This window comes from Lemur catta, chromosome 12 (assembly GCF_020740605.2).
Source record: "Lemur catta isolate mLemCat1 chromosome 12, mLemCat1.pri, whole genome shotgun sequence".
Taxonomy (NCBI): Eukaryota; Metazoa; Chordata; class Mammalia; order Primates; family Lemuridae; genus Lemur; species Lemur catta.
In genome coordinates this window covers 12,707,825-12,723,188 of record NC_059139.1, presented here as the reverse complement: position 1 = coordinate 12,723,188, position 15,364 = coordinate 12,707,825, and the positions used below count along the sequence as shown (strand labels likewise).

Below are 15,364 nucleotides of genomic sequence, written 5' to 3'. Positions count from 1 at the left end.
TTAAAATATACAGTGTGCATGGCCTAAGAAATCATAAGAAAGGATGGAGGTCAGTGAAGGTAAAATATTCTAAAGTCCTTAAATATTAAGGAAATTCATAATATTAATTTAAATAATTAAATATAAATTAATAATTAATATTAAATAATATTGATATTAATTAAGATTAATTTATAATACATTTTGTAAGTCAAGAATGCATGTTGTAATTTCTAGGTTACCCAATAAAAGGAGTAAAAGATCATGTAAAAGTAAAAGTAGTAAAAGATCATGTAACTGACATGTAACTACAATAGTAAAGGATCATGGAACTAACAAGCTAATAGAAATTAGAATTTCAAAAAAATACTTATGCCAAAAAAGGTAATGTTTAAAGTTCTATTTATTGACCTTAATAATGTTTACAAAATGTTTAACGTTAAAATAATTCACTTACTTATAAAACTGTTGCGTGTGATTTTCTATATTTTATAATGCAAAGATGGTACTTAAAAAAGAAAAAGATAAGACAAAATTAATATAAAACAAATGGAAAACATAAAGACCAAATACAAAATATGTAAATTTAAAGTGTTCATTAGTATTTAAGTTAAAATAAAACCACCTAAATACTCAAATTAAAAGATGCCTATTATCATACTAGATTTAAAAAGTCAATTAAAAGTTGCTTATAAGAGATACATTATCAATATAAAAAGAAAACAATTTGAAATTAAAAATACAGAAAAGTATTCAAACAATTACCAATGGAAGTTATATACATACCCCTAAATAATAGCATACACACACACACACACACACACACACACACACACACATAAATTTTATCAAGGGAAATATTAATATTAATAGATGTAAAGAAACAAATTTCATTATGGTAAAAGTAGCCTGTACACCAAGTAGAAGTAACTATTTTAAATTTAGACATATTTATCAACATTACCTCTAAATTAACAAAGCAAAAACTAATAGAAATATAAAGGAAAATAGACATATGTTATTGAATTGGGAGTTTTTGCACACTTTTCCCAGTAACTGATAGAATATTCACTAAAAATTTCAGAAAGAATATTGAAAATGGAATATTAGAACTATCAGACTGTACTGATTGACAATTATACCAACTTCAGATTATGCATTAGAAAATTTGCACAAAATATTGACCAAAAATTTACTATCTGCTGTGTCAAATAGCAAGTTTTATTAATAATACTTTGCAAAGGATAGACCTTATTTTTTCTTTATTATAATAAATATAGCTAGATAGCAATTCAAAACTATAGCTAGAAAAAGTTCTATTGGAAATGAAAAAATGCACTTCTAAATAACCTTAGTCCATGAAGAAATACAAAGTTAAATGAAAAAAATATAGTTACATGCAACAACAATGAAAATATATCATATCAAAGCTTCTAAGAAACAGTTAAATCATGACTAGTTGGAAATTTATAATTTTAAATGCATATAATTGTGAAAATCATTGATTTTATTGCAAATTAAATGTGTAAGCATTCATTTATAAGAAGTTAGAACAATAGCAGTAAATTTAAATGAAATAGAAGGAATTACACATTTATAAAGAAAGATCAATGAAAGGGAAATGAATCAAAAGAAATATTAAGAAGTCAATCATTAGTAATTTGAAAAGATAGAGAAGTCCCTGTTATGACCGATATAAAGAAGAGACAGACAAGAGGACAAATAAACAATATTAGGAAAAATAAAGGGAAGTTAACTACAGCCCTTACCGATTCCAAAAATCAATTATTAGGAGCTGAACAATGTGCACACATGGGCACAAAGGGTTGTAGAGGACATTAGAAACCAAGAAGAGAGGAGGATGGGAGCTGGTGAGGGGTTGTAAGTACAGTGAACACTATTCTGGTGATAGGCACACTAAAAGCTTCCTCTTAAATATCATACTAGATATCCATGTAACAAAAACATTGCATCCTCTTAATATTTTGAAATTAAAAATCAATAATATGTTACAATAAATCATTTTACATAAAAATTTGAAAATTTAGATACAACACATACATTTTTAGGAAAGAAAATGTTGTCAAATCTGGCACAAGAATAAAGAAAGACTAATCAAACTTCTGTCTGTTAAATATATTGAATATATAAATAAAAAGCTTTTCACAAGCAAATCCTATTCTCATGGCATTAATGGTGAATTCTACTAAAAATTTAGGGGAAATTGTTATAGTAATTAAAAAAGTATTCAAGAGTTCAGAAAAAGCAGGAAACCATTTTTTAAAGTGTTTTGCAATGACAACATAACCTTAATATCAAAAGTTGACAAAAATATTTGAATCATAGCTATTCTCTCTCATGACCATAGCTATAAATATCATAAAGAAAATATTTACAAACAAAATAAAGCAAAAAATAATAATACATTAAAATGGGAAGAAGAAAAATCAAAATTCACCTCAATAGGTGAATTCGAAGCATTTGACTAAGTTCAACACACGTTAACAACTATAGCAACAGTGACAATGCTACTAGGGTAGAATTTTTGGATGAGATTAACACATTTGCTACATATCAGATCAGTATAAGCATGTTACTTATATTTCTTCATACCACAAACAATGAGAAAATTAAGTTTAAACACTATGCTACTTAACATCACATTAAAAAATACCTGAGAATAAATATTACCCTTGTTAAGATTCAGTTACTACCTCTCTAGATAGCAACTCTTAAAACTTAGGTCTTTTCCTTCAATGAAATTTTATTTCTATGATTAATAGGTTACTCAGAGATTTAAAAATTGGTAAATTGAAAATATCATTTCAGATAGGTTATAAGAACCAACCATAAGCTAATATTTACATCAAACATTGTTTTTTGATTAACTATAATTTTTAAATATTTATTTAAATAAGCAACTAAATTGTATTTTTAAAATCTCAAGCTCATTTCAAAGCTTCACAGGTAAAGAATGTTCTTGTACTATGGTGCAGCACTTACTAGTCTATAGCCTCCTGTGTGGGCCGCTGAAAATCTGGCCACGTTACACCTAGCCCTGGCTCTTAGCTCAGTTGATACTTTCTTCTGCATATGTGAACATCTGTTCCCAAATTTAAATGGTTGATCTCAGTGTTCTGGCCTGTGACTTGACGTATTTTTGTTGACCTCTCATATTGTCTACTTCTTGCTCATGAGATAAATTCATTTTATTCTCCCTAGGGCTTGCTCCCTGCTAAATGTGGCATTACTAACCTGGGCCCTCTGTTTTGTCCGCTGCATTGACTGCAAATGCTCTGTAGCATTCCTACACCATGATTTTATGTGACATTAACAAGTGCTTTCTTCATCTCTAAAAAACAAATTGTCAGAATTTCAGGGACCTTCTAACGCTGAAATTCTATGAATACATGCCTGATAGGTTTCAGATTCCTTTATGATTTGCTTTATTTTCTGCATGACAAACTATTACACCCTTTGGAGATGGCTGTATCTGTGACAGCTTGTTTTTTTTTATTTTTTTTTTCTTGGAAGGATCTCATTAACCATTTATTTACATAGTAGTCTTCCTTTTTCATATTTTTTGTTTTTGATTCTTGGAAAGTAATCGCTATACTTAGCACCCTTAAATTCTAAGATATTTTGATTAAGTTTTGCAAGCTGATTAAGTTATGTGATTACTTCATTTTGTTCCTTAAAAACTATATTTAACCATCGTTCTTGGCTTTAATTATAAGATAATTGAACTCTTTATGTTGTTGTTCAGCATATGTTTCCAAATCTCTCACCAAAATGAATTTAAACTTTGAGGGGAGAAAAATCATTTTTGAGTATTGCTTGTGTCAGGCATATTTAAACAAATCATTACCATTACAGGTGGTCTACTTGTGTGATTAACCCATTACAGAGTAAAATGGCCCGGTTCTTTTTATTGCTTATTTAACTTTGCAGTCTTTGATTCTTTTAACCTTATATTCAAACCATTTCTGGAGGAACTTCATGTGTTATGATGTAGAATTTTAATAGGAAACTCTATTTAAAAAATAATTTGTGAAATAAGTTTTCTGAAGTGTATTTGTTATTGCCCAGCTATATGACAGTTCCTCTTTCAATAGCAATTGCTTTTAGAATTACAGATATTTCTGTTACGGATGCTGTGCACCTAAATATGTCAGTATGTTGCTATGGCAGAGATTGGTTTCATATGAAAGTTCAAACCACTTATAACAGCCGGAGTTCAGGTAAACTCAGATACCAAGTGAACTACAACAATACAGTTATCTGAGTTAATATATTTTCCTGTTTTGAAAAAAATAATCTTTTAGGTACCTTGACTGAAAAAATATTAAAAAGAAAGTCATGCATGCATGAAATTTCAAGTTGGTTCCGAAAGCAGAGTGAATTCAAAAGAATTTAGATGTTCCTAACATAGAAACCTTGAAAAATAAGAGAGTGCATTATATTTTATTCATATTGAATTTCCTCTGGGTTCTTTTTATTTTTCATTAGAAGTAAATTTAGAAAGCATAATGCAAAAAAGAAATCATTTTGTTACATACCACTAGCCTTTGTCCCAATCACATGTAATTATTAACCACATAACTTTGAGTGAAAAAGGTTAACTAGGTCAACAGATTTTTTTACTGGGTCAAACATCAAGCTCATTTAACTAAAAAAAGTTGATATTATTATCAAATAAAGGTGTACAGGTTGTGTTAAGTAATATATTATGAAATAGACTCATTGATTAAATAAGATACTGTATATTTCTTAGAACTTCCTTTTCAATTAAAATGCTTAAGGCAAATTGATTTACCAAATCTAATGTTACGATATTTTAATACATTTGTGACACTGACTTTTTTTCCTAATAAAGTACTCTAGCAGTAATAGACTATAGAAAATAAAATTTAAAAGGTAGCTACATTTATTTGTGGATATCATCAAAAATTTTTCCTGGTAATATTTATAAACACTATCAATTTGGTTTCTCCCCCTTTGCTTTTGAAAGGTAGACTAATTTGTATCTTTATTTCTGCCATATCTATCAAAATATATAAGCAGTTTATGCACTAATTATATCATAGATACATGATAGAGAACATTTCAGTTCATTTGGAAGGAGTGAGAATCAAAAAGAAATTTTTAGGGATTTTACACTGTCAACCAATTGCACAGACAGAAAGCACAGGCAACACAGTGTATATAAATCACAACTCTGACAAAGGAATAGAAAATATTGATAATGGAAACCTGGCAATTATCTAGATATTTGCCAGAAGTTTTACATCTTCTAAAAACCAAACACATGTTAACCTCTTAGTTATGTTTGTGATGAAAGTCTTAGATGACAATGGATATCAATCCTATTTCCCAGTGAAAGGAACAGGGAGATTTGTAACACAGAATATTTGAATAAGCCATCTCAGATCAAGAGAATATTCCAGAATTCTGGACAAAACCAGACCAATATTCCAGGTTTTAGAAATATTTTTCATAAATACTATGGATGAAAATTTAAGCATAGATGCATGAATAAAAATTCTATAGTAGTTTAAGATGAATGGGACACTTAAACAAAACGTGATAATCAAATCATCATTTCCTACGTAGATAAGCCTGAGTTTGTCTCTAAGAAAACCAGATTTGTCAGAAGTGAGCTGCCTGTTAAATTCAGATTTGAAATTACCTATACAAAAATGGAAATGACACTTTAGTAAAGATTATAGAAATACAGAAAACAATAGAATAAGAAGTCTCATGTTTGTAAAAATATCAAGAAAACATTAATTTATAAACTAACTTTAAAATAATAGAAAGGAAAATAACAATCCCACAGAAGTGATAGCAAGAAACATTAAATAGCTCAGTTGATTTAAATGAATCGTTCTCCACCAATGCCTCCAAATTACATTCCAGGGTAAGAAATAAGAAGTAGGCCGGGTGCGGTGTCTCACGCCTGTAATCCTAGCACTCTGGGAGGCCAACGCGGGTGGATCATTTGAGCTCAGGAGTTCGAGACCAACCTGAGCAAGAGCAAGACCCCGTCTCTACTAAAAAGAGAAAGAAATTAGCTAGACAATCAAAAATATATAGAAAAAATTAGCCGGGCATGGTGCCACATGCCTGTAGTCCCAGCTACTCGGGAGGCTGAGGCAGGAGGATCGCTTGAGCCCAGGAGTTTGAGGTTGCTGTGAGCTAGGCTGACACCACTGCACTCTACCCCGGGCAACAGAGGGAGACTTTATCTCAAAAAAAAAAAAAAAAAAAAGAAAGAAAAGAAAAAAGAAAAAGAAATAAGAAGCAAAGTTGCAGATGTGTTAGTATGTCATGGGGTATCATGGAGAAAATGGAGAATCACATTGAATGAAGTGCAAGGTAGGTGGTAACTTAGGGTATGTGCGGGTGTGTGGCTGGGGGTGGGGGAGTACATAGTACCTGCTTAAAAACTCATATTTATTTAATCTTGAAGACAAACTTGAAAATATTACATAATTGTCGTCTCAGTTTTGTATTAACTAATGTATAGAGAATGTGGGTATATTCCTCAGATGATGCAGCGCCTGAACTCTATTTGAAACTTTTCGTTCATTTGAAAAAAAATGGTCACATTGTTTCTGATTATCCATCAATGCATTCTCCTACTCAGAGTCAAAACCCAAAACAAAGGAGAAATGATCTATCCAGAGACTAGTGGTGCTTTAAATAAAAGAAGAAAACAATCAATAAGCAAATATGAAATTTTCAGCTCATAAATAAATATGGAGGTAAATAGAGAAGTATAGAAATTTCTTTGGAGATGAGGGGTGAGGAGCACGTAAGATCTCTTGTTGAGTGAGTACCTTTTGAGCAGTGATGGAAATGTTGGAAGGGGTGAGCTGGGTGAACATATGGAGGAAGTTGATCACTTCTACACCCTGAAGCACATTCTTCACTTGCACCCAATGAGCATACTTGTTATTCTAGTTTTCCTCCCAGTGACTACTCTTTCTTGGTGCTTTTATATTCTTCCTCATCTTCCTGACAAAATAATGGGCTCAGGACATGGAGAGGAATTCAGTTGATAACTGTGATACCTTTGGTGAGTTATTTCCCTTGTAAAATATTGAAATTGGCTAAAATAGGGTAAAGCAGTCTAAGAAATTGTATCAACTTTTTAAATGGACACATGTATTTCACAAACAATAAATACTATTTTTACAGCTCATCTTTCCCTCTTTGTGTCTGATTTTTTCTAATGAAGGGCTAGAAAGAAAACACATAAACATTAGGATCATTTTTTTAAAAATATTTTTCTTGTTTGTTTTGACTTTTTTTTAAGGAATATTGTGGCCATAGCTATTAAAATTTCTGTTCTGCTCTTGGGTGGGCCACCTGGAATATTTTATTTATATAGTCTAACTTACTCTGCTTCTTTTTTTTTTTTTTTTTTCTTTTGAGACAGAGTCTCACTTTGTTGCCCCGGGCTAGAGTGAGTGCCGTGGCGTCAGCCTAGCTCACAGCAACCTCAAACTCCTGGGCTTGAGCGATCCTACTGCCTCAGCCTCCTGAGTAGCTGGGACGACAGGCACGCACCACCATGCCCGGCTAATTTTTTCTATATATATTTTTAGTTGGCCAGATAATTTCTTTCTATTTTTAGTAGAGACGGGGTCTCGCTCTTGCTCAGCTGGTCTCGAACTCCTGAGCTCAAACAATCCGCCCGCCTCGGCCTCCCAGAGTGCTAGGATTACAGGCGTGAGCTACCGCACCCGGCCTTTACTCTGCTTCTTAACGTGTATTAATTTCAGATTTTAGAATTGCTTTCTCTTGACCACTAGAGATGGGACATTATCAATAAAAGACTGAAGGGTCTGATTTTGCCTCTGCCACTATTTTAGAGATTTGTGGCATATCACAATCCTTCCAAGACCCAGGTTCATCATCTGTAAAATGCATGAGCTGGATCATGGTCCCCCCAAAGGGCTCTTGCAAGAGTGAAAAATGTAAGACTCCACTGCTCTTGCATTTACTGACTGAGAACAACATAACACTGCAAGACTATTCTGCATCAACACTGGGATATTTATATTTGTGCAAACAATATTTTATGTCTTTTCTAACAAATGTCCATACAGAATCTTACAATTAAATGACCCCACAATGCTACGAGTAATAAAGAAAAATTTGATGTTTTGCCATGTTAGAAAATAAAGTGTGAAAGCTTATACATTGTGCTTTGTTCTTCCTAAGATCTAATGCAAAGGAGAGCAACTTAATTGGTACTTTTATGAGTTGAATTTGAAAAGACTCAAGTTGGATAAAGGAATATTTTAAAAATTATTTTGTTTTAACAATTGAAAATAATACAGTATATTTAAAATCGAGGGAATAAGCAAAATTAAATTTATTGTTAAGTATTTGTCTTTTCTTTAGGTTATTCACACCATCAGTGCCACTGATAAAGATGATTTTGCCAATGGACCAAGGTTTAACTTCTTTCTTGATGAACACCTGCCAATGAACCCAAACTTCACTCTTAAGGACAATGAAGGTGAACATAAATACATATGTTTTTTGATCTATGTAGCTTCTGCGTTGACTTGATATGAAATAGGCGTGATCAGTTTTGCAGCATTCTTATATACCCATGAACAGCTTGCAGATCAGCATTCAAAGTCAGTTTGATGTTAATGTGTTATGATTTGTGAATAGCTTATATTTAAAATTGAGCCATATGTACAAATAACTTTCATTGAATTTATTTAGAAGCTTCCCTTTAAACAAGAAATGTACATGTGATGTGCTCTTGGGCAAATTTTAAGAGAAATCTTAGCTGACAAACTTGTTTATGAGAGTGCTGTAATTGCTAGGAGGGAGAAAATATTTAAATTAGAAAAAATGAAAAATATGTCCTAGAGACAGTTACAAAAGGAAGTGCAATGCTTGAAATCATCTTGTATTAGCAAAGCTATCAATATATGCTGTACAAATTATATTTCCTCTTGTTGGTGGGAATATTTCCCAAAATATCCAAAGAAAGATATGCATAATTATACACAATATTGTGGAATGTGGAGGTTTTTGGATGATTTTGTTTAATTTCCTGTTTTGGGAGTGGGGGATTGGGAAGAATCCCATAATTTAGTACTATAGAAGATTCATCAATATTTAGATGCCCTATCTGGTAGATTCCTCAAGATTGTGTACAAGTCATTCTTGATAACTTAGGGAAATATTACTCCATTCAGTATGTGAAATTTTCTGATTAATATCAACTTTCTCCTTCCCTAAACTATGTTTGATCATGTTTATCTGAATATGCTGTAATTTAGGATTTAATGCTAGCCTCAGAATCACATGAAGGAAACAATGGCACACACATTTTGAAGCAAACATTTAATTCCCTCTTTGTACATTTCTAAAAGGAGAATTTTCAAAAGCAAGTCACTAAATGACAACCTGCTAAAAGCATTTTTCCCATTATCCCTAATGGTCTATAAATGTACCCAGAATACCATAGTGTGCATGCAGCCATAAAAAGGTTCACATGAACATACAAAGCTTAATTGCCTCTCCCATTTTAAGTAGCCCTATATGAGCTTTACTTATGAGAGTATATATTGTTTGTGCATGACAAATTGTATTTGACTATTGTACATTTACTTACATTTGAATATTATATCTTATAATCCAAATATATTTAGGATACTTAAACATGTGAACCACGTTAAAAATCGATTTATATTCTCTCATATTTCAAAGAATTTCATAATTTGGGGGAGCATTTAGCTTGCTTCCTTAGTAAACTGAAATCGTATCTAGATACACATGCTTATACTTCATTTGGAATTTTTTTATTCCAATACAAACTTTTTTATATTTTTAAAATAAATTTAATATGATATTATGATAAAATTTGATGTAGGTTTAAATATGTGCTAAATTTAAGCTATTTAACCTACATCGGCATAGCTCTAAAAGTACTTTAGAAAAACAGGAGAATGTTGTTTTCATTGAAACCCACATCCATAACTAAAAGTTCTTCATACAAGATTATTATATCTGGAATTTGTGAATTTAACTGACAGTTGTATTTGAAATGTCTTAATTCAGTGATATGACAACATTACCAGTGCTGGAACTCACACACAAGGTATTCTTCTCAAAATATAAACAAACTTTTGAAAGGATTTGTGTATACATTTTGAAACATTAATTTTAACCATACAAATGAATACCTATCATCTCAAGTGTGAGAAGCCTGTGGTTAGTTTTGTAGTGGTAAAGATGTTTAAATATATTTGTATGAATATTTTTTACAATTTTTGAGAGTTGATGAAATTATAAATAACACAGAAATAATTTCTCTTGGGTAGAAAGAATAGCAATTATTTGGAAAGGGGCTATCAGTGCATAGCTGAAAACATGGACCTGAGTAAGCAGACTTGGTTGTGCTACTAAGTTCAGCCCCTCAACCTCCCGAGCCTCAGTTTTTATATGCATCAATCATGATTAGAAATACCAACTTTTCAGCCTTGGGAGAATTAATGTTGCCATATACAAAGGCATTAGAATCATAAGGTCTTTTCTCCACAGGTAAGGCAATTATAGATAATAATGTATACAGATGAAATTAAAAACAGAATAGCCATACCAGAATAAATACATATATATGTGCATACTTACATACATTCATTTATTTATGTATGCATAAATATTTCTCTAGACAACAACCAGAATAAAAACACAATGGAGTAAGAGTCAGAAAATCCTGTCCTGCTGGATCCTGGGTGTCAGAGCATTGCATTACATGAGTTAATAGACATTAACATGGCCTCAGAACATAAAGAAAGAAATCTAGAAGAACAAATTAAAGCCATTTATTTTCTGTGCCTACTGCTTACATGAAAGTACATATTCAGGGAAACAACAGAAAGCAGACATAGCCTTTAAGCCAGGTTATGTGATCAGGAAGCCATTGATTTAGCGTCATCTCCTAAATTGCTATATAGCAAAGAGTGAGTGCAGAGAAAGAGATTTCCATAAAGAGAGACAGACAGAAATGCATAGTGTTGTTGCAGACCAGACCTCCTTCACATTTCTTGATACTTCATTGAAGTAATTCCTACTAGAAACTATTGTAAAAGCACCTATTTAATTATTCTAAATTATTAATATGTATATACTAAGCTCATGCCAAAGACCAATACCTTAATAGCATTTATACCTAGAATCACATAAGGTAGCTAATTTCCTCATACAACTAAGAAGATCTTCCCATCTATGCCCAGATTGGATTCTCCTATTTAATACCCAGATCTGCTTGCTAAATGGCTAAATTTCAGACAACGTTCCATGTTTTCCTAGATCTTTCCCATTCCCATCCCCATAAGATCTTTCCTGACATATGGCCTATCCCTGATTAATTTGGACCCTGCTAATTTATCTGAGCATTACAGTCTTCTTGAATGTTCTATCATGTTCATTTTAAAGAGTTTCTTTATTTTAGTACAAACTCTATGGAAAGTCATATAGAGATACTTCAAGGAGCTAACAGTAGAACTACCAGTTGATCCAGCAATCCCATTACTGGGCATCTACCAAAGGAAAAAAAAAAGACATTCTTTAAAAAAAAATAATCTTCACTAGAATGTTTATAGCAGCACAATTTGCAATTGCAAAGATATGGAAACAACCCAAGTACCCATCAATCCATGAGTGGATTAATGATATGTGGTATATGTATACCATGGAGTACTACAAAGCCACAAAAAACAATGGTAATCTAGCACTTCTTGTATTATCCTGGATAGAACTGGAGCCCATTCTATTTTGAACTTAGTTTTTATCACTCACTGCGACATAGGCTGCAAATATATTGGCAGAAAGTACCGGCATGGAGTGAATGACCTGCTAAGGGGAGGAAGAGTCCTAAGTAGAGCAAATACATCTATTCAAAGAAAATGTGGTCCAAATACTCATTGCTCTGGTTGATAGCCATTTCACTCTTTTATAGATATGTAAATCACTGGTGAAATTACTTTTTCTTCTATTTTCTTGAACATATTAGTATTAGTGATTTTACAATTATTGCCAGCCTACTCTAATATCTGGATCAAATGCCAATATTTGTTTTTTTCTGTGGGGTTGGGGGATAGGAGGACAAGACTGGGACATATGGTCTTGTTCCTTGATATGTCTAGTATTTTTTGATTGAATGTCACTCATTTGGTGCTGCTATAACAGAACATCTGAGGCTGGGGAATTTATAAAGAAGAAAAATTTATTTCTTACAGTTCTGGATGCTGGGAAGTCTCAGATCATTTAGAGTCCAGTAAGGGCCTGGTCTCTACTTCCAAGATGGCATCTTGAATGCTGCATCTTCCAGAGAAAGGAAAACTCTTCCGCATATGGCAGGATATAGGAAGAGAGAAAATCCTCTCCTGAAAGCCCTTTTGATTGTGGCATTAATCCATTCATGAGAGTGGAGCCCTAATGACCTGAACACCTTCCATGAGGCCTAACCTCCCAACAGTATTACTTTGGTGATGAGGTTTCCAACACATGAAATTTGGAGGGGACAAAATTCAACCCATAGCACTAGAAGAAGCTCAAATGATATCTGTTTCTCCAGAGAGTATTCGTTATTTTCTCTGATAAGCAATTAGAGTGGAGGATTATCATTTAAATCCAATCAGAGTCTGAGCTGAGTCGGGGCTGATTTACAGTTTTGTTTAGATTCAGTTTATCTCTCATTTGTTCCTGTTCGCAGAGCGTGACCCTCTAGGGCTTTCCACTGAGAGCATGCTTGTGCACTCACCTTGGTCCATTAATCATTGGTCAACACCATGATATGGCAAAAAAGCTCTTCTATGTCTTCCAGGTCTTTTCAGCTTAGGGTTTTAGCTTTCTGTTAAATTTCCAAATTAAACTTTCAATTTAACAAATGTCTTTAGGGAAAATCAGTCATGTATTCGAGTCCCCTCAATCTTTAATTTGATTGCAGGCCCATGAAGCTTCAGAAAACTTTCCTAGTTTCTCTTTGCCCAGCTTGGAATCCTGGCATCTGCTTCGTTTCTAGTGTAAGCAAATACCTGTAGAAGAAAAAAGGCTTTGTGATCAACAGTTCACTCCTCCATATTTTTTCCCCTCCCTGGAATTGAAACTCCTCTAGTTTTTCTGGCAGTTTTCTGATACTATTAAACAATATTGTCTTGAAATTTCAAGCTTTTCTCTTTGTTATCAATGGGAGCATTGGTCAGTCAAAAACTACCTATTTTACCCAGACCTACGTTTCATACAGCAAGAGCCATTTTGGAATAGTGTCATTAAATATTTGCAACATAAGCTGGACTTCAAACAAAGGACACTGTTCAATGATAATCTAATTATCCTGGAGATGCTGGCTGCTTGGATATTCCCTGGTATGCTACAGATATTTGTTCTTTCAAATTTCAACACAGAGTTGGCACAGCGAAAACAAGGACTTGGCCATGATCTCACATGTAATTCATAGAGAAACCAGGTTTCAAATAGAGCCAAGCTGTTTCTAGATTCTAACTCTGAAACATTCTATGTTGTTTCCCTTTTGATCTTTCAGGTCACTAATTCAGCTTTCAGTAGTGTCCAATTGAACTTTATCATTTTACCATATTTTTAAAATTGGCAATATTTTCACGTGAGCTTAAAAGTTTCATGCAGACGTGTAAGTATGTTTTAGTAGGCCCCAAAACATGCTAACTGCCTCTGTCCCTGAACTAATTTGACCCCTGCCGTGTCCTGTGGTCTTCTGCTTAGGGAGGTTTTTTCAGCTATGATTCCCAGGGATTCCTCCGATGTTGTAAAGGCTAGTAGATAGATTTGGGCCAATACCTAAATATTTTCTTGCAAATCTCAAAGGCTCTCTGCTTTGGAAGTGACCTTCAGAATCCACCTATATGTCAAGTTTATTTAGCTGTACATGTCATCCCAGTAAATATTTGGGAGAAAGAAGGAGCTTGAAAGCAGTTCTTGGACTACAGTATCTGTTATCTGATATCCTATTCAGATATCTGCTAAACCAGGCTGCTCTTTCGGGGTATTCTGTTTATCCAAACCTTAATTTACTTAATTTTGAGCCCATCTTACTCTGGGAAGTGTAGATTTGTAGCAGGCATATAAGAGAAACAGGATCAGTAAGTGACAGAGAAAAAGGGAAAATTTGTTTGAAATGTTGACTGCAGAAAGAGTGACAATGTTTTACAGCCTACCCTAATCCTCAGAAATTTTGGAGATGATCTTGGTTTTTCTCAGTACATGAGTGGGCTTCTAACCCAAATTAATTAAATTCGAAAGAACAAATATCTGTAACATTACCAGAGAATATCCAAGCAGCCAGCATCTACAGGGTAATTAGATTATCATTGAACAGTGTCCTTTCTTTGAAGCCCAGTTTATGTTGCAATTATTTAATGACACTATTTGCAAATGGCTCTTGCATTATAACATGTGGGTCTGGGTAAAATAGCTAGTTTTTGACTGACCAGTATTCCCACTAATAACAAACAGGAAAGCTTGAAATTTCAAGAAAATATTTATCTAACAGTATCAGAAAACTGCCAAGATAACTAGAGGAGTTTCAATTCCAGAAAGGGGAAAATATGTGGAGGGCAAACTGTTGATTGCAAGACATCTTTTATTCTACAGGTATTTGCTCATACCTGTGCCTCAGTTTCCTCTTTTGCAAACTGGAGCTATGTAGACAATTATTCTATTCCTAGAAAGATGAAACTATTAAGAATTTGAAATCATACAGGAAATGCTATGAGTCAAAGGCACATGGAAGATAACTAAAAAATAAATAGATGAAAAAGCAGTAATGAAATAATTAAATTACCCTGAGTGAAGAAGATTTAAGATTGAAAGATATATATATATAAATATGTGTGTATATATGTGTGTGTGTGTGTGTGTGTGTATATATATATATGTTTAGAGAAGTCTTGATAGATGATGAACTAATTTTACAGATTTCCAGACAATTTAAATTGTGAAGAGAATGAATGTTTTCAAAATACTCATTTGCAAAATTAGAAGTGAATACTGAATGTATCTTCTTTTAATGTCATTTGAAAGAAAGAACTACAATAAAAAATCTTCTTCCTATCTGAGATAACACTCATGTAACAATTAAAAAAGTGGCATTTTAAAATACCGAATGCCTCAGAAATCACAACTATGTATTAATTATAATAAAATTCCATTGGCAAAATATTTGGAGCTATTGCAGCCAAATGAAAATAAGATAAAAGAAGAATGCATATTTTTAAAAGGTAAAGACAAAGTGTAAAATAAACAATACATGATTAAATATCAATTAGAAATGATTTGTGTGTTGAGTATAATCACACATAAAAATAGTGAT

At 32.8% G+C, this 15,364-nt stretch overlaps 1 protein-coding gene across 5 annotated transcripts in view; it reads left to right on the top strand.

Moving 5' to 3' along the window:
- The window catches only part of CDH18 (cadherin 18), a 690,430-nt gene that overhangs the window by 655,325 nt on the left and 19,741 nt on the right, over positions 1–15,364 (top strand). For all 5 annotated transcript variants that reach the window (XM_045566567.1, XM_045566566.1, XM_045566565.1 and 2 more), the window contains one exon: positions 8,395–8,512. In XM_045566567.1, the coding sequence (XP_045422523.1) occupies positions 8,395–8,512 (118 nt within the window). The remainder of the gene's footprint in view (positions 1–8,394; positions 8,513–15,364) is intronic.